Raw genomic sequence first — 20656 nt, 5'->3', positions numbered from 1 at the left:
AATCAGATCCAGTACCTCCCGTTCTGTCCATGCTGGAGCTCTTCTGCGATTCTGGGACTGCATGGTCACCTCTGCTAATGAGCTTGCCACGCTGGCCAAACAGGAAATGAAATTCAAAAGTTCCCAGTGCTTTTTCTGTGTACCTGGCTAGCGCATCGGAGTTGAAAGTGCTGTTCAGAATGATCACAATGGAGCACTGTGGGATAGTTCCCAGAGGCCAATACCGATGAATTGCATCCACACTACCCCAAATTCAACCTGGTGATGTCGATTTCAGTGCTAATCCCCTCGTTGGGGAGGAGTACAGAAATTGATTTTAAGAGCCCTTTAAGTTGACAAAAATGGCTTCACCATGTGGACAGCTGCAGGGTTAAATCGACCTAACGCTGCTAAATTCAACCTAAACTCGTAGTGTAGACCAGGGCTAAGTAAGGGCCCTGATTTTCTCAAGTGCTGAGCATCCAGGAGCCGCCCACTGACTTCCAGCGGAGCTGCCAGGTGCTCAGTACTTTTGAAAAATCAGGTCACCTACTTGGCCACCTAAATATGGGTGTCGGGTACTGGCATTAGGCACCTATTTTTAAAAATCTTGGTCTAAATGCCTTGCCCAAGGTTACATATGTCTGTGTCCGAGCTAGGAATTTACCCCTGATTGCAAGCCCCATTGTAGCCCAATGACCTCCCTTCCGGTTCTTTTCATGTATCCATTTTCAGTACTAGCCTTTTCTTATTTCAGTCCTGCTCCTTTTGCTTTTCTGCCACTACTGCATCCATCTCTGATCTCATTTCTTCTTCCCCTTTAATAGTGCCTATTAATGGGTTTGCAATTTGGCTAAGAAGCCATCTGTTACAAGCCTGCATTGTAACAGGAAATCACCATAGCAGTGGCTTTACAGCAAGTTATTTGTATGCATTAGCACTATAATTTCCCCTTAGAACCAGCCGCTACAGCACAAATCAATTTCTTTCAAAGCTTTTTGAAGGCTACTTTCTCAGCTGTGCAAACAGCATGGTAGACAGCCAACAGTGTTCTTGTTTTAATGACACTGATCTGGCCATTTGCCCAGAAAGAAATCTGGAATGAAAATATGATTAACTAAATAAAAATGATATTGGCAATGTGTCTTCTTTAAATCAAGATGCTTCTCTGAGGCAGGCATCACATTGAACAATTCTGATATTAGCTATAAATATTTGTGCAGTCCTGACAAAGCAAACAGTGGTCTTTAGTCTTATAACACTTATACGACTTTAGTCTTATAACGACATTTTTGTTTCCTTTCCTATTCAAACAGTTGACAAGCTTGGGGTTCTCTGGCCAGGCTGCAGCAGAAAGATAAGAGCTAGTGTGAATTCAGTGGTGGTATCAGGAAAGGTTTGTTTGGAATAAACAGTTCAATGGATTTTCCAAGCTCTCATTTTAATAAAACAGAGGATATTTCACATGGAATAGTTTCACGAATCTGTTGTCTGTTCACTGATCCCACTGTAAATGAGGAAAAAGCTTTTTCCTGTTCACCATACAAATTCTCTGCTTTGTAAACAAGCCCTATTTTGTAATTTTTTCCTCATCTGATAGAGGTGTCTCCGGATTCTATCTGAGATGGATATGGCCAGCCACTTCAGAATGTCTCGGACAGGGTAAGTCTGGTAATAGCAGGAAAGGATTTAAAAAAACCTGGGATAGAGTTTTCAAAAGGCAAAGTCAATGGAGCATGTGCACCTCGATTACTTAGCCCAGATTTGTAAAGGTGTTGCTGCAGATTTAGGATCCTAACACTCATTTTCCAAAAGGGATTTAGGCACGTAAGAGCCAAAGTCTCATTGACAGTTGATGGGATTGAGGCTTGTGAGTGCCTAAATCACTTTAAAAATGAGATTGAGGCATCTAAATCCCTTAGGCATTGCAACGCTGAGTGCAGCAATGCCTACATGCCTTCGCAAATCTGGCCTTTGGGCCCTTTTCAAAATCCCATTTTATAGCTCTTGTTGGGCCCTTACAGACACGACACCTCAAACAATTCCTGTATGGGAGAGGCATGGGGGGTGGTAGTAGACTGAACCCTGATGCAGAGGTGGGATGAGCTCTGGCAAGCAGTGGAGGCCTCTTTACTGGCTGTAGTCAGAAAGGACCTGAGCAGAGGAGAACCTAGTTGAAGCCATAAGGCTCATTAATCCCTGGATCTACAGGTCTGAGTGTCGAGCTCCAGGAGTCCCTTTAGGTTGGTGCGTGTGTGTGTGAGCCCAAGAGTGGGGATCCAGTAGGATGAGCAGGATCTTTAGGGAGAAACAGGAATGCAGTGACTGTGTGTGTGTAAATGGAGCAAATTCTCAAGCATCTGCTTTATCAGCAGCACATGACAGAGCAAGAGCGCAAAGGAGCTGGACCTCTTCTGCCTGCTTCCAGAACAGTGCTGCAAAGTAACTTCACTGGAGAGGGGATTCACTCTGACCCCTACATTCTGGCTCCTCCCCAATTTATCTTCTCTCTGGCCCGCCAGAGACACCTGGCCTTAACTCACACTGCATGCCTAACTACAGCATTTTAAAATCGTAACTCTGTCCTTATTCATGCATAGGGCTGGATTGAAGTCAGTGATGCTACGATTTACACCTGTGGACATTCTGGCCCATACATTTAAGGTGAAAAGGGACCGTAAGGATCGTCTACTCTGACCTCCTGCATAGCCACCCAGCCATCATTGCACTGAGTCCAACAATGTACTAGAGCTTAGCTTCTGGAAAGATCCAATTTCAACTTAAACCTCAAGTGATGGAGAATGCACACTACAGCCCGTGGGAGTCTGTTCCAGTGATTAATTACCTTCCTGCACCATCAGTCCAATGAGCTCTAAACTCTTTATGGACAACAATCTTATTACCTTAGACAGATGAGGTAGCTAAGATAATGATGGGTTTCATTAGCCCCAGAGCTGTACACTCCCTGAAGTGGAATCTGGTCAACATAATGTAGGTTCTGGCAGACAGACAACCTACATTTAAAATTCTTAATTTACAAATGTAAATATCAAATATGCTTTAAGATAAAGCTGTTCACTAAGCTGCTAGAGTGTGAAGCATTACCACAGAACGTGCTGGACACAATAAGTTACATATTCTACACACCGCATCTCAATGGACCAGAGATGGGGAAATTCTATTCGCGAGCACAGATGTCTTCCTGAAGGGGAAGTTTTATGCACAGTTCAAAGCATGCATTTTTAGAGCCAGTTACTTACCAGCTGCTGTTCTAAGGGTGGGATGGAACCATGGTGCCCGTAAATTATACCTGGGTTATACTGGCTGAAAAGAACTGGGTAAAATACTTTCTTCCCTAGAAATCACAATGGATTAAAAAAAAGTTATTACTGATAAAGTTGTTTGATGCTCTAAAACTAGATTAAACTTTTGCTTCTCTGCGATACTGGAAACAGACTTAGGGCTTTATCAAAATGCCATTCAAGTCTATAGAAAGACTTCCATTGCCTTCCCTAGGTTTTAGATAAGGCCAACAGTCTCAGTGTGTTGTGCGTTGGATTGGAAAATGTGAACATGCAGATGTAGTTTGACAAAATGACCCAGGTGGACCCCAGAAAACAAGGTAACAAAGGCAAGGAATTCAATCATAGTGGAAGTTGATAATTTGTTTTTCTTTTCACTCCATCTAAAATGTCACAATCAGCAATATAGATCTTTACCCTTAGGCAAGCCTTAGCAGAGCTGAATGTTAAGAATGCCTTACTATAGCTTGCTTACCCACCTGAAAGAGGGAACACATTACTATTGCACAATAAAGAGAAGTCTGTTTAAAGGAGTAAATGCCCTGGGTAGCCATACCTGGCTGTGTGTTCAATCTACAGGTGTTCAGGAATTCAGCAGTGAAGTATATATCTACATCACAAAAGAAGAGAACGACGTTGTTTCCTTTCCAGATGCGAGCACCTATGTCTAATCCTTTCCCTCTCGAAAATTCTTCATTCAGCTGGATAAAGGTGAAATTCTTGAAGTTAGCTGATCTAGGAGGAGCAGCGGGACGTGAGATGAGGTTTAAGAGATAAAAGGGGCAGTCAACTCTTCATTAATGTTATTGTATTTACTGAACAACATATTTAAAAAAAAAAGGAACATGGAGTGTATTTCTATGACACAGCAGGCAAAATGGGAATGGAATCTAACTCGGATCTTGTACTTAGAAGGTCTTTTTTAATATTTCTAGAATAGTATTCATAGGCTGTGAGGGAAACCAGGAAACAGCAGTAAGAGAGAAGGAGTTCTATCCCATTTTAATAAAATAATCATCTAATTATTTTATGTCTAAGTTGTAAATTTTAAAACTAATATTTTTAAAAGAGATATTCACTCATATTTTTAAAGACATCATCAGAATTGTCAGGGTCTCTGAACTCTCTAATCCCCCCCCCAGCACATCAAGGCACATCTGCATAAGAAATCATCACACGGCCATGTGGACAGGTTGAACACGGCTATTTGCTGAGACTCCTGGTCTATAAGTCTGTCAAATATAAAGGGAAGGGTAACCACCTTTCTGTATACAGTGCTATAAAATCCCTCCTGGCCAGAGGCAAAACCCTTTCACCTGTAAAGGGTTAAGAAGCTAAGGTAACCTAGCTGGCACCTGACCCAAAATGACCAATGAGAGGACAAGATACTTTAAAATCTGGAGGGAGGGGGGAACAAAGGGTTAGTCTGTCTGTGTGATGCTTTTGTCAGGAACAGATCAGGATTGCAGCCTTACAACTCCTGTAAAGTTAGTAAGTAATCTAGCTAGAAATGCATTAGATTTCCTTTTGTTTAATGGCTGGTAAAATAAGCTGTGCTGGATGGAATGTATATCCCTGTTTTTGTGTCTTTCTGTAACTTAAGGTTTTGCCTAGAGGGATTCTCTATGTTTTGACTCTGACTGCCTGTGAGATTATCTTCCATTCTAATTTTACAGAGTGTTTCTTTTACCTTTTCTTTAATTAAAATTCTTCTTCTAAGAACCTGATTGATTTTTCATTGTTCTTAAGATCCAAGGATTTGGGTCTGTGTTCACCTGTACAATTTGGTAAGAATTCTTGTCAAGCCTTCCCTAGGAAAGGGGGTGTAGGGCTTGGGGGGATATTTTTGGGGAAGACGTCTCCAAGTGGGGTCTTTCCCTGTTCTTTGTTTAAAACATGTGGTGGTGGCAGCATACGGTTCAAGGACAAGGAAAAGTTTGTACCTTGGGGAAGTTTTTAACCTAAGCTGGTAAGAATAAGCTTAGGGGGTCTTTCATGCAGGTCCCCATATCTGTACCCTAGAGTTCAGAGTGGGGAAGGAACCTTGACAAAGCCATTTCCCTATTTTTCCTGGAGCTTCTCTGCTGAAACTGGGCATGATCCAAAATAATTGAAGCGCTAGCAGGCTGTACTGAAGTTCCTGGAAGGATGCCAAAAGTGATCATCTTCAATTATTTTTGGACCGTTAATCGGCACTTTGATGGTGCACATTGGTTAAATCCCCAGGCTAACTAGCGATTAGGATACACAAGGTAAGGAGTGACTGATCTCATTAGATGGAAGAACCCTACAAGCTGCTAAATCACAAGTCAACTGCTTTGTCATCCCATCTGTGTTTGACAGCAAACCTGCTGCATTATCATTCTCCAATTAGAAATGTATATGCTAATTGCAAATGGTGGGAATTTCCTTTTAATTATTGGTTTCAGAGTAGCAGCCGTGTTAGTCTGTATTCGCAAAAAGAAAAGGAGTACTTTTGTGGCACCTTAGAGACTAACAAATGTATTTGAGCATAAGCTTTCTTGAGTTACAGCTCACTTCATCGGATGCATTTTTCCTCCAAATGCATCCGATGAAGTGAGCTGTAGCTCACGAAAGCTTATGCTCAAATAAATTTGTTAGTCTCTAAGGTGCCACAAGTACTCCTTTTCTTTTAATTATTATCACAGCATTTGTTAAGCAAGGTGTAGCTGGAGCTGTACAAGATACAGAGAAGTATGTAGCATCTGTCCCAAGAAGCTTACAAAATAGGCTAACAAACAGGGAATCACTTTTAGGTTTTGTCTACACTGCCAATTGAACGACAAAAGTTTTGTCGTTCACAGCTGCTTAAAAAAGCCCCCCCAACCCCAAGACAAAAGTTTTGCCGCGGCAAGTGAGAGTGTAAACGGCTCGTTATCGGCAGGAGCGCTCTCCTGTCAACAACGCGAATGCTGCTCATAGGGGGTGGAAGTATTTTGTCAGCAAAAATGCCAACACACAGTGTTTACACCGCCCAACTTTTAGCGACATGGCCGTGTCGCTAAAAGTTGTGTCATGTAGACAAAGCCTTATGGAGGGACCGAAATGATAATTAGAAGGTATAACGTGTCAAATGCCTGTGGAATACAATCTGGAAGAACACGGGGCTTTCATCTCAGTTGGTCTGAAGAAGCAGTGTGTTTAAGACAAATATTCTGTTAAACTAACAAACCCATCAGAAATAGGGAATTAATTCTGCTGACGATGATCTATCTATGGTATTTATCAGGCCCTCATCACCATACAATCTGAGCACCTCACAGTCTTTAAAGTACTGATCCCACAACACCCCTGTGAGGTAGGAAGATGTTGTTATCTCCATTGTACAGGTGGGAAACCGAGGCGCACAAAGACTGAGACCCTGATCCTGAAAGTTATGTAGGTACCTAACACTCATCGAAATCAATGGAAGGCGGGTACCTAAATACCTTTGAAGATCCAGGCCTAAATGATTGGTCTGACATCACACAGGAGGAGGCTCAGATTAGGGCTCTCACCACGTCCTTCCTCATGATGGAGAAGGGCCCCATTCCGCTCCCATGAGAGATAATGGCCACGCGTTTCTTGGCATTCCATCGACCTTTGTCAGACCCTTACCCCACCCAGCCACAGAGCGATTATTGGAGGCCGTGCTCTGGAAGAGGTTGTATGGAAGGGGGGCTCATAACTGGGGGCTGTACTTCTCGCTCAGAGAAGGTGAGTTGCCCATTGAGTCTTCCATCCCATTCCTCTGAACTTCTCTTTTGGCATGTGCAGATGGGTCTTACATTGTCCCTGTGCCTTGGCCAGACACATCACCCCAGGAACCCCCAACAGTCGCACCAGCTGAGGGAGAAGCTGTTGTAGCTTGGTCATGATGCTGAGCAGATATTTATAAACCAGCCCTTTTCCACTGCTGTGGCGTCACGTTTCAATTGCTGCTTAGCCTACTGAAATGGATCACTGCAGTATGGACACGAGTGAGGTATGGACAGGGCCACACTCTGGGGACATTAGCATTGTTTTCTCTGAACTCCTGCAGGCCCCTGGCTCCCTGCAGGCCCAGCCCTGTGCTGCCAGCATTGCACGCTGGCGGTGAAGTGGGAACCACGGAATCCTGGACAGACGTGCTGGCCCACTAAGGACGCCTGAGCAGCTTTCTGACCAGGAGAGGGCAGACCAGGCTTTGCCACTGATGAATTCCACCCAACTCAGATTTCCTGGCATCTCCAGCCCACCTGTGCTGCTGTGACCAAACCTGAAGGCTAGTCTATCTGAACATGAAGCCATCTGCCCCGGTGTATCATCCTGCTGCTGCTAACAGTAGCAGAGAGGCGCATTCCTTCTTCCTGGGATTGCATAATGACAAGCCATGTGAGTGATCGTTTAGTGGCAGATCCAGCCACACCGCTTGTGCCCTTTCCATGGGTCCTGTGTATGGTCACATCCATCCCAGCTTGCACAATCCCCCTTCGCCATGTTCTAGCATAAGGCCGTATGAATGCTCGCTCCAGTAACATCTCTCATGTACATTCAGGTGCCACTTTCTGGCCAGACTTGTTCTAAGAATCCTGATACCTGCCCAGAAACAGTCACCTGGCTCGGGAGGTGATAATCTACAAGCGCAGGCAACGCTGAGGTGAATTTTCCAAGGCCTTTCTAGCTGCCCTCTGAAAAGCCACATCACATGCAGGGGGGTTAAGAGAGCTCTTTCTCCCCCACTAGAAAATTAGGTTGTGTTGGAGGAGTCATGGTAACAGACCCATGGCAAACACAACTCAGCTGTCAGCACAGTAGGGGACCGTTGTGTTTCCCATCATGTCACCTGGTTATAGTTAAAAACCTGTTGGAACAACAGCTTTAACCATGACCCGCTGACACACTGTTCAACTGAACTGTCTGTGCCGACATGGGCCGCAGAGGTGTTTGTTAACATCACTCCTCAGAGTGAATGTCTGATACAGCCTAATTTTCTAGTAAATGCCCATCTTGCCCCACCCTCCACGCCGTCACTGGAGGTTATTGCACTACCAACGGAATAGGACAGAAATCGGAAACCTAGGTGCAGCTGAGGCTGTGGAACAGTTGGAGTCAAGCTCATGACTCTGTGAACTTTCCCTGAAATCCCATTTCATGCCACCTGAGCATAAAAACAACATCATAACCGAGAAATAATCAGCTGCCAGACTGAGCCGCCCTTTGACTACAGCGCGGGGTTAGCTTAATGGATCCATCACTTCAAGCTAGGTCTCTACACAGGTTTTCTTCTTAGAACTGCAAATGCAAAATGAACAGCATACACTCGTGTTCAGAATTATATACATTTTTTTTCACCTGGTCTTTTCCAAAGCAGGACTAGCTGAATGCATCTCTAGCATGAGAAAACCAGAAACGGTAGGCAGGCAGTCTACTCTCAAGCTGCACGGCTCAGGTTGCTGAGATAAGGCTAGATTTTCAGAAGGAATCAGTCCCACTGTGACTTCTGCCAGATTTTTGAAAAGGCACAATAATTTTGTTTTCTCTGTTTCGTTCACACAACAGAAACAGTGCGAAGAAGCACAAAGCTCTGAGCTGGGCTAGCCCCACAGGGTTTAACTTTGATCCTGGTTCAGCAGTCTCTCTCTCTCTCTCTCTACTTTTCTTCTCTGTAATTCCTTACAACTCTTAATGATAGAGCCAGAGAAATGTAGGACTGGAAGGGACTTTGAGAGGCCATCTAGTTCAGCCTCCCAGGCGGAGGTAGGATTAAGTATACCTAGACCATCTCTGATAAGTGTCTGACCAACCTGTTCTTAAAAACCTTCAATGACAGGGATTCTACAGCCTCCCCTACGTCACCTGTTTCAGTTCTTAGCTGTCCTTATAATTAGAAAGTTTCCTAATATCCAACCTAAATCTTCCTTGCTGCAAACTAAGCTGATTACTTCTTGTTCTACCCTCGGTGGACATGGAGTTTGCCAGGTCTCAGAGTGGCTGATCAGCCCACTTGCTGGGCCTGTGTTTTTCCAACAGCGAGGCTGCGAGTGAGAGTCAACACCAGAGACAGAAGCTACATTTTCTATCTTTGCTGTTCTTTCCTCTTCCCTTTGTGTGTGTTTCTCTTGTTTGGTCTTTTAAGAAATAGAATAGGACTTTAACAACAACAGCATCAAAGACAGCTCCAGCCCATTCCAGTGAATTTCATCTCTTTTCTCCAAAGAGGATAGTCATTACCTTCTAAAAGGCTGTCAAATAAGTCTTTTTTTCTCCTTCTAAAAACTCTCTCCAGCTAAAGGGAAAGGAACATGGGATACGGTTCAAATGAAAGCCTCATATAATACTTTATATTTCAAATGTGTTAGCTGTTTCCTTTTCTGTATTTTAATAAAAGGCTAAAAATGTTTAATGGTGTGTTTGCCATGGCACTAAGTAGGCTGAAGTCTCTGTATATCCAATCCCAAACCTTGTTTAATATGGTTTCATGTTGGTCAGTAAGTGACAGGTCATGTTACAGACCTTTGACTCTTTGAGCCCATTTATTCCATTTAGATTAATACAACAGACTCCCCTCAGCTGCCCCTCTCCCCCCCGATAGACTAAACTTGCCTAATTCTATCAAGCTTTCCTCCTAGGTCTCGTTTTTGAAAACCTCTTATTTTCATTGCTCTCCTCTGGCCTCACTCCAATTTGTTCCCATCTTTCTTAAAGAGGGGTGCCCAAAAGCGGACACAGTACTCCAGCTGAGGCCTCACTGGTGCTGAATAGAGCAGGACAGTTACCTCCCATGTCTGATATAGGACACTCCTGTTAATATATCCCAGAATGACATTTGCTTTTTTCACAACAGCATCACACTGTTGACTCATTCAGTGTATGATCCAAGATAATCCCCAGATCCTTGTCAGCAGTACTATTACCTAGCCAGTTATTCCCCGTTTTGTAGTTATGCATTTGATTTTTCCTTCCTAAGTGTAGCACTTTGCACGTCTTTAATGAATTTCATCTTGTAGATTTCAGACCAATTCTCTAATTTATCACGGTCAGTTGGAATTCTATTCCTGTCCTCCCAAGTGCTACAGACCTCTCCCAGCTTGGTGCCATTGCAAATTTGAAAAGTGGGCTCTCTACTTCATTATCCAAGTCATTCGTGAAAATATTGACTAGTACCAGGGCTGAAATTCTCAAAGAGTATTTCCCAGAGCGCCCCATGGGAGGTGGCAGGGCTTGGGGCATCAGTCTTGCAGGTTTAAAAATATTTACCAGAGCTCTGCTCCAGACAGCTCCAGCTGAATTTAAGCCCTGAATAGGGGTCTGTCCTAGGTTCAGTACTATCAGGACCCACTAGATACTTCCTCCCAGTTTGACAATAAACCATTAACAACAACTCTTTGAGTAAGTTTTTCAACCAGTTGTGTACACATCTGATAGCAATTTCATGTAGACCATATTACGTAATTTGCTTATAAAAATATGTCATGTCACAATAAAGGTGGAGAAAAGGAAAGACCGTTCACTATGTGCAGCAAATATTTCAGACTGGAATTTTCAAAAGGCCTAAAGGAATTAGGTGCCCAAATCCCTTTGAAATTCAGTGAGATTTAGGCATCTAATGCACTTAGGCACTATTGAAAAGCCCAGCCTACCTGCATCTCTCCAAGTTAAGCTTCAGTGCCAACAGATAGAAGCTGCTCATGCAAAGGTTAGAGGAACTCAGGCCTGATCATTGTTACAGATGTCGAATGGGAGTTACGCTGGCCTAAGTCCATGACTCTAAATATCAATATTCACAAGTGCAGATCAGGGAGCATCAGGGTAATGTCATTTCTGACTGGCACAAGGGAACTCTCCAGAGAGGAGGGGAAGGATGAACTATCCCCCTGCTGACAGTGCTAGGGAAAGGCAGTCTGCCTTCTCAGGCTGTCAGTTTGTGAGAGAAGCATGCCTCACTAGGCACCGATCTAGACCCATACTCACTTGGAGGTGTTTTCAAGTATTGCTTTCACTTCATTCATTTGTTCTTTTCCAAAGTAAACTACAGTGAGGTGAATTCTCCCATCCTGTTCAATGCCCATTTCCCTAGAATAGACATCAAAAAAAGTAATTCATTGCCCTTGGAAGTTTGCTTTCCCATTCAACACCTGCCATTTCTAGCTGGGAACGTAGGATGGTGCTGAACTCTGCAGGCCAAATTCTCTGTTGGTACCACTCCACTGAGATCCTTGCACCACCGCAGTGAGATCTTTGCAGCCCTTCATTGAGATCCTTGAATCCATCCAGAGCTACACTTGCTCCATTTGAATGAGCTTGCAGGATGGAGCCTAAGATACTTCATAGCTCTGCATTAGCAGGCTATAAATCATCATTAGTAGTTATCTGAGTTACGGCAGAGCACTATTGGAATAGCCCATCCAGTCACCTGGATGATGGACAGAAAGCCACTGTAGGAAAGCCAGCAATTGTGTGGCAAACTACTAAAGCCAGCAGGTGCTACCTCAGCACCCAGGAGGCCATGAGAGAAGGGGGAATTCAAAGACGGAAATAAAATCCTATACCCTCATTTCTATTTCTTCTATATACTAGCATGTCTAGTTATGTCCCTGAAAATTGTGTAAGGAGTATCCACTAAAATTAAACTCTCAAGATAGACCTAAGAAGAGCTCTGTGTGGCTTGAAAGCTTGTCTCTCTCACCAATAGAAGTTAGTCTGATGAAAGATATTACCTAACCTGACACACCTCCATTTCTCTAAGAAAGAGCAAATCATGTGGCCTAAGAATATGTGCATCTGTCAAGATGTGTGTCCTTCTTGGGCAACTACACAGCTAAGTTATTTGGGTGTCTCTCAATTTTCTTATCAGAATGCAAGGCCCGCCACTGGGCAGATTATTCTTAGTTCTGACTGGGAACTACGTCTTGATTAAATCCATTCCTGCAATTGCTACACCCATGTTGGGAAAGAAGACCATAAAGAAGAGCCTAGATCAAAAGTAACAAGGAGAGAACACTTTTGAGTCCAGGCACATTTCTTATTGCCTTTCCGTCACTATCTATCCTTTTGATGAGGGCCTCCACAAGCAGTCCAAAGATAATACAAATGACTCTTATTTTCTAGAAACCTTCCTGTGCTACTTAAGGGAGTGAAACTGACACATTCATTGAAGTGGCTCTGGCACCTGCTCTCTCAAAGATGGAAATAGCAAGTTTCCGATAGAACGAAACACCTAGTACATGGTGCATCAACTTCAGAAACACTGATGACTGGAATGTAACCTTTTCCCTTGGTCTCCACTGCTAAAGCTAATTGCTGTTCACGTGAAATATCTGTTGATCCAAGCAAACGCAAATGGATTTTTTTAATGATAAATTGATGGTGTTATGAAAAAACATTTTTTTCCACTGGGAAAATCCCTGGTGCTTGCAAAATTGCATCATACTGCATAAAAATATCAAGATAGCTATAGATCCATAAAAAGGAACAAACCTGAAATTTTGCATAAATTGTCGAAACTTGCTGGCTCTCTTTGCTAATGGGACTACAATGTTAATGAGTGTGTTGGCCATGTTGAGGTTCTCATTCTTCACTTTCATGATGGGACCAAATGGTCTGAATAAAACTATTCGTCTGAATTCGTGTGATCTGTCTCCTTTGAAAGTCAGCTCATACAACGTGCCTTTGTCTTTTTCTGTTCGGTACATACCTGTTAGAAGAATATGAAAGAAGGGAAATGTTAGTATGGAACTGGATTCCCCAGGAAGAAGTTGCAATATTAGGTTGCTTTTGTAACTTAGACTTAGCAGCAAATAAATGAAACTTTTCCCCCCAAAAAATCAGTCTGTGCACCAGCTCTTCCATAGTTTGAAACTAGAACTCAAAATCTGACGGGGGACAGTCCCAGATCTTAGGAAGGTGACTTTTGTATCTCTCATAAAAATCCACCCAGATTACAAGTCTCTGAGAATCACTCTACACAAGTAGAACTTGTTAGATGCTTGCTCCTTAATTATCAGGATGTTCCAAATGCACACAGCTGCCAGCCATCCCCAGAAACACTGAGTTCACAGGGATGGAAAAGGCAGGGGGATTTTGGAAAGGCGCTCTCCCCACACATTTGATTCCTCCAGCCCCTAGAGAAGTAGGTTCCTGATACTGACAAGTATCTGAAGCTACATTACCAGGTTTTCCCCACCCTCTGGAGAGTCCTGGTCCATGGCTCGAGCTCCCAGGCATTAGGGTAATACGAAGAATAAATCATCATCATATATTTATATTATTAAACAATAGCTGGGGATCTGGAGGATGCAGGGTGAGAAACAAGTAACTCAAGGTATGTCTACCCATATGGCAGCCCGTAAAGTACGGACACCACACTCCCATCAAGCACGGGTATAAATAGCACTGGAGACAGTGAGCTAGGGCTTACGTGACTACCATAGAGTAGAGCAGAGTGCCCTACATGCCTGAACCCCAGCTTCAGTTGCAGGGATGTAACGTGTAAGTGAGACTCAGCCAGGCCAAGGCCTTGTGCTGGCTCCCTGCTCAGAGGTGGATTCCCCCCTTTGGGCAGTGTCATGTTTGATTGTGCAGGTTTGCTTGGCCTCCGTGCAGGCTGTGTAAGATCAGGAATGCTCCCTCAGAGCAGACTCAAACCCGCAGCAAGTAACGTAAGTAAAGTAAGGTAGAATCAATGAAGGTTCTGTGGCTCTGGAATTTCCTTCCTCCCTTATTCTGATGCAGAGTTTGTTGAAGTTTTGAGTATGCTGCAAGGTGCATCTATTTATTTAGGCTTTTTCTGAAGGGATGGCTTGAGAGAGAAGGCTTTAATTAGGAATCAGAGGGGAAGTGGTCCTGTAAAAACCGAAGAAAAAAACCAGACTCTAAACATTATGTTAATTGGTTTGGTTTTTAAAATCTTGACTGTGCATCTAATGAGACACTCATAGCACATTGCATACATTTGAAAAATAGATACTTCTAATAGCAAAGAAGGCTTAAAATTAGATTGTTTAATATAATTTAGCCATCTAAAATTTTCCATTAGATCTTTGCATGTTTTTCTACTCAAGCCAAACAGTAACTATCCTGCTATTTGTTTTCCCTGGGTAAGCAGTTCATTAATATGGAAAGAAGGGTGCTTTATCATGCAACTAGATGCCAATTTTCCTATCTCATTATTGTTGTTGTTTATGATTTGTATTACAGTAGAACCTACAGGCCCCAACAGAAACCAGGGCCCCATTGTGTTAGGTGCTGTACACAGTAAAACACATCCTGCTATCAAGGAGTTTACAATCGAAGCTCCCACATCCTGCAAAAATTATGCATGAGCGTAGTTCTGTTGAAGTCAATGACACTGATCAGAGTGTGTTAAATTAAGCTCAATGCATGATTCTTTGCAGGATTAGGGCATAAATAGATGAAAGAAATATGATTCCCACTTTATAGCTGGGAAACCGAGTCACAATCTAGTGATATAAACACAACACCATCCTTCTGCTTCAGTACTAAGACTCCTTGAATTCTCTGAGGAATTCCTTCATTGGTATTACCATGCCTAAAACCATCAAAAACCTTTTTAACAAGTTCTGTGACTCAAAAGTGTACGTCAAATGGTTTGAATTTACTGAAAATGAGTTGTGCCTACAAACAAGTCTTGCTAAAAAAAAATTGCTGTAAAAGTTTCCCCAAGAAAGTACCAAGTTTTGTTAAATTTAGATAGTAGCTATGATATCTGAACAGGATAATCTGTTATTTTTGCTGCTGTCAATACATTAACTAGTTTCAGAATGTCCACTGGTTTCCAAAGCAGCATGTTTGAGATTTGCCAGAATGCTTGGAGTAATCTGCCAAAGCCAATTAGTCCCAGGTTTTTCAAGACAAAGGATTTGCCACTTTGTTAAACACAGGGGCTCAGGGAGGAGTCTTGGAAGCCTCATTTGGACTGGACAAACAGGAGCTTGCGGGGTGGAGGGGGGAGAAAATGGAATCTAATGGGAAACAGATGGGAAGATGAAAAACAAATTGGAATAGTGGGTTGTGAGAAACTAGGACAGGGGAGAAAAATATCAAAGTTTATGTGAACTAACCATGTAGACACGCTGTGGAAGTAGAAAGGACCTGCTCTCTGTACTGTAGCTCAGACAAACTTGCTTTCGTTCTAATAGCTAATAGTCCGGGTGCTGTCTTCCAGGGCTAACCCCAATACAATCACAGAATCCTAACAAAATAACTTCAACGCAAGAAAGTTATACCCCCAATTCAACAAAGCACTTAAAAATGGGCTTAAGCCCTACTGATATCAATGGAAACATGCTTGGCTTTACTTTTCTCTGGACCTAGACTTACTCCTCTTACTGTCGCATGCCCTCGGAGCCATAACTAGGTTTGTTGTAGCTTACATTTCTCCCTACAATCTCAAATGTTTTCATAACGTATATTAACCTTACATATGTTCTTCCTCACACGTTCCCTCAACTCAGTGCTAGTTAGAGAAGATTCCACTCCCTTCAGGCAGAAACTTACTCCTTTATAAGAGTCCCAAGGTGTTTGTGATGCATTTTCACTAGCTCACCCTGCCTTCTCATCTGTTCTAGTGTGAGCTCAGATGTTAATGTGACTTGCCGGAGACTTTCTTGTTTAAAATACCAACTACTAGACAATCACTTATGTCCTTTCTGACTGAGGACAAAGTCACAATGCTCTGCTTATTCAGCAAGTGCATTTTTAAGGGGTTCTGGGCTTTTTGTGGGTCTCTGCCCCCTTTTATAAAAGCATGTCCATTGAGTTAGTAGAACTTCTATTGGACCAAAGCGCTCACACTGTTTTAGGATGGTGTCATAGCTATTCTTAGCTATTTCCTCCAAGAAGGTGAATGATTTATAAATATTTTCAGTTTCACTACCCACTGCGCAAATTAACAAGCCGACCTGAATTTTGGCCTGCCCTACTGAGCAACAGGTTTCTCATTCACTCATATTGGCAGAACTCACTGTGGCCCTCTGGGAAGATGCCTTTGCATGCTTATGCTACACACATTAAAGGTTTATGATCTATATGGTAACTTTCACTGTCACCTCTTAGCACTCCAAAACATGGCAGAAAACCAATAAACACAAGAGAAAAAGATAGAGAATTATAACAAGCAGACACGAGTCCCTGTGTGAAAAGATGAGTATTGCAGACAGCAACTACAAGGCTAAATTACTAGCAGACGAGAGGAGGTGTGGTTCTCTTTAATTTTTGAACAAGAAAAATGGAAAATTCCAACCCCTGCCAAATATCGCTACTGAAGTCATACTGGACTTTTGGAAAGTATTCTCAGGCTGGAGCAAAGCTGCAGAGAAGGACTTTAAACTCAGAAACACCAGGAAGTAGTGTTGCATGTAGATTCCAAACACAAGTGGTTCTGTCTAAAACTGAGGAGGAGGCTGTATTAATTTATTTTAAAACATCCAAACCATGCAGCAGAAACATTTCCATCAAATGCTTTAATTTAATGAGCTGCTTGGACAAACTCTCTCCTTCAGTAAAGCACATGAAATATGAAAGAGGAGAGGGAATGAACTGAGAGACATCCTGATGAAGTTATCACCTTTCACCACACAAGGCAAGCAATTGCTATAAATCATTGATTGGGTCCTGTGTGGCCAACAAAGGTGACGGATAACAGCTGTAAAAACAGCTCTCAAGAGTCAATGAATCAAGATTTCTTTAGATCCTCTGATGTGTCATTAAGGCCCAGATTCAGCAAAGTGCCTAAATCAGTAGGATTTAAGCATGTGCTTTGCTGAATCTGGGCCTACATAACCTAGAGAAAGTCAAGAGGTGAAACCCTGGCCCTATTGAAACAAATGGCAAAATTCCCAGTAACTTCAATGGGGGGCAGGATTTCCCCCATGGCATCCAGAGGCCAGAGCACAAGAGTCAGACTCAGGAACCCTGAATTCTAATCCTGGATCTAACACCAGTTCACCCTGTTGCCTTGGGCAACATTAAAATATCTGCCTCCACTTGCCCTGCTGTCAGTCAGGGAGAACCACCCCTCCGACCCTGCCACAGACGGTGCTGAGATGGTTCATTCCTTGGTGTTTTTGAAGCAGTTTGAAGATGAAAAACGTTAAATGTCATTATCAGCGCAATAATGGGCCAGATTCACTGGCAAGCTCCAGCTGCTTTGAATTGCTCCAGAGACACAAAGCAGCTATAAACCTGGCTTAACTGGCCACTTAAACCCGGTTCACCCCTGCTTTGTGCAGCCAGAGTGGCACTGAGCAGTGAGAACGTACCAATGAATCTAGCCGGTTATTGAAGTCTCCTGTGGGCTGCACCACCAGCAAGGTCTGCTGTCTCCAAAGCACATTCTGTAGCAAGGCACTCTAAAATGAAATGGAATGGTGGCACACCAGCTCCCCTCCCCTGTCCCCTTTAAGAGATATAGGGCCATTGATTTTTGGGCAGCCTGAATTTTTTTCATTCTCCAAGGATTAAAAAAAAAAAGAGAGAGAGAGACAGAGACAGACACGGGAGATATCAGGGACTTTCCAAGTAGTTCTGCACACAAATTTGTTCCTCAGTCAGCCCTGACTGCTCCGTTTGTGCAGCAAAGCCAGGTCCCAGAACTAACCTGGAGCAGTGATTTGGTGCTAGAGATGCAGGCTACCATGCTGCTGTCTTGCTAGGAAGCAGGAAGAAGAGGGTTTTTTCACCCCTGGGCTCCTGCCACTGAGAAATGGCATGACCAGTGGGCTCATTCATGGCTTAGCTAGGACAATTCATGATGCTACCAGTACAGTCGCTCCTGTTACTTGCTGCAGGTTTGAGTCTGCTCTGTGGGAGCATTCCTGATCTTACACAGCCTGCACGGAGGCCAAGCAAACCTGCACAATCAAACATGACACTGCCCAAAGGGGGGAAATCCACCTCTGAGCAGGGAGCCAGCACAAGGCCTTGGCCTGGCTGAGTCTCACTTACACGTTACATCCCTGCAACTGGCCCTGTCCCTCTGAGGTGACTTCAGGGAGCCAGTGGCCTTATACCATCGCTTTGCCTTGCACGGTGGGGTCCTGGCCCAGGACTGGGATTCTTGGGTGCTCTGGTAATACTAACAAATAATAAATAATTACTAATCATCTCCTCCTCCCCAATAGAGAGGCAGTTCCCCTGAAGCTTTAGCATACTCCAGAATTCAAGGTAACCACTGATATGCCATAAATAAGCCAATCAACTGATCCCCGGCAGGCACAAATGGGTTTGCTTCCCAGAGTATCAGTGGAGCTGCACCTGTTCACATCAACAGAGACTCTGGCCCATTGCCTGGATCACCTCTAGTAGCCAGTCTGAATTTTTATACTGATAGTCGTTTTTGGCAAAACAGTTTCATGACGTTTTGTTCTAACCTATCCCAAGAATACACTGGCTCTCGATTTCTCATTTTCTATACGTTATCTCATGTACACTAGAACCACCATATTATTGAAATCTAGCTATTGCTGTGTTCGTACAGCACCTAGAGCAGTGGAGTCCTGGTCCATGGCTGGAGCTCCCAGGCATTAGGGTAGTACGAAGAATAAATCATCATCATATATTTATATTATTAAACAATAGGCTGGGGATCTGGAGGATGCAGGATGAGAAACAAGTAACTCAAGGTATGTCTACCCGTATGGCAGCCCGTAGAGTACGGACACCGCACTCCCAGCAAGCACGGGTATAAATAGCACTGGAGACAGTGAGCTTGGCTTACGTGACTACCATAGAGTAGAGCAGAGTGCCATACATGCCTGAACCCCAAGATATATATCCTACACAGTGCTCTGCCCAAACAGTGCCTCCCACAGCTACCTGGCTATGTTTAGCAGGGTAGCATCTCACTGCCTCTCCGCTGCTGAAGCCTTTCCCTGTCGCAGTCAGAGACTCTGGCAGCAGGAAAAGGCTCCGGCAGTGGTGAAAGGCTCTGGTTGGGGGCAGGCAGTAGGGAAAGGCTCCAGCAGTGGGGAAAGGCTCTGGCTGGGGGGAAGCAGTGGGGAAAAGGTTCCGGCTGGGGGAAGGCAATAGGGAAAGGCTCTGGCTGGCGGGAAGCAGTGGGGAAAGGCTCCAGTAGTGGGGAGGCAGCTGGGAAAGTAACAACTGACCAGTGACTAAAGCAGAGATGGTTTGTCTCCACCATCCCAGAGAATGTGTTAGCCCTGCCTTTGCTAATCGAGATCAGATAAAGAAAGCATCCCTTAGTACCCAAAGGCTGTTGGGTTCATAAGCTATTCAACCAAGAGGCAGGGACCCCACAAAGGTGCTCTTGAATCTGTATTCCTGTCCTGCAAGATGCAGTGACCGAGAGTGGTCACTCTGGAAAAGGCAGGCATGTAGCACTCTCACCAAATGTCAGCTAGAAGCCTGCAGCCAAAATGCCAGAAAAGCAAGGAGATAAATTTCCTCCTTTATCTTAAATTCAGCTGGATTAATTAGCCATGCATCTTAAATCTCCTTTACAGCTATTGGCATCAGACAGAAAAAGGGGAATGCAGGCACACGAATAAAGTGAATCCAGGGCTACTTTATTACCAGTGATGAGGTTGCTTTCTAGCACTGACAACTTTTCCTTTTTCTACCATGCCCCACGGTCAACATAACATGCAGTGACACTCAGCTGGCTGCAACACAGCCCAGAGCACCGATACAGATCCCTGCCAGGTGAGACTCCCTGTTCTGAGATATGCTGTGCTACTCTAGCAGGCTTTCCAATCAGGTTTGTGCACCACGGTGCGGGCACTGCTCTACATGTCCCTCTTGCACATTCAGGCATGCTCCATCAAAGTTCCTCACTGGGGACAAGAGTCTGCTGTCATTTACATCAGTGTAAAGCTGGAATAACTCCACTGACTGCATAGGGGTGACTCCAGGTTTGTGATAGTGTAGAAGAGACCAGGATTTGGCCCAAAGGAAAGGAGGGCAGGAGTAAAAGCCTTGTTCTGGTTTTCAGTGCAGATGGGAGCTAGCCAGGACCCCACTTCAGCATGATTCTCAAACCTGGTAGATGTCATCTGCATTGGAGAACAGAATGATACTTCTGCTGGGTTAATGATGTTATAAGCAGTTCCCCCGACGTGGCTATGTCTGTAGTGTAGAGGGGCCTAAAATGCCATCCTAAGATACAGATAGGGATGTAATCAAAAAAGAAAATTGATGGTCTATCCAAGCAGCGTAACTCCAGATGACGGAAAGTGTTCAGCAGAGCACAGATGGAAAGGAGGCCAACAGAGAACCCAAATACCTGCAAGGACATCTGTGTGTTTACATGTGCTGTATGCTCGTGTCTGCTGTGTGCAGGCGCTACAACTGCAAAAACTGGCTGGACCTCTACAGAATATCAAACAACACCTATAGAGCCCAGTCAGTTCTAGTAA

At 43.8% G+C, this 20656-nt stretch overlaps 1 protein-coding gene across 5 annotated transcripts in view; it reads right to left on the bottom strand.

Moving 5' to 3' along the window:
* Window positions 1-20656, bottom strand: part of CSGALNACT1 (chondroitin sulfate N-acetylgalactosaminyltransferase 1) — a 102645-nt gene that overhangs the window by 9640 nt on the left and 72349 nt on the right. For all 5 annotated transcript variants that reach the window (XM_043513999.1, XM_038400705.2, XM_043514000.1 and 2 more), the window contains 4 exons: window positions 12741-12957; window positions 11235-11336; window positions 3838-4016; window positions 3240-3334 (listed from right to left, as the gene is read on the bottom strand). In XM_043513999.1, coding sequence (XP_043369934.1) covers window positions 3240-3334; window positions 3838-4016; window positions 11235-11336; window positions 12741-12957 — 593 coding nt within the window. The remainder of the gene's footprint in view (window positions 1-3239; window positions 3335-3837; window positions 4017-11234; window positions 11337-12740; window positions 12958-20656) is intronic.

The sequence above is a fragment of the Dermochelys coriacea genome, chromosome 4 (assembly GCF_009764565.3).
Source record: "Dermochelys coriacea isolate rDerCor1 chromosome 4, rDerCor1.pri.v4, whole genome shotgun sequence".
NCBI classification, from domain to species: Eukaryota; Metazoa; Chordata; order Testudines; family Dermochelyidae; genus Dermochelys; species Dermochelys coriacea.
This window is presented reverse-complemented; position numbering and strand designations above follow the sequence as displayed.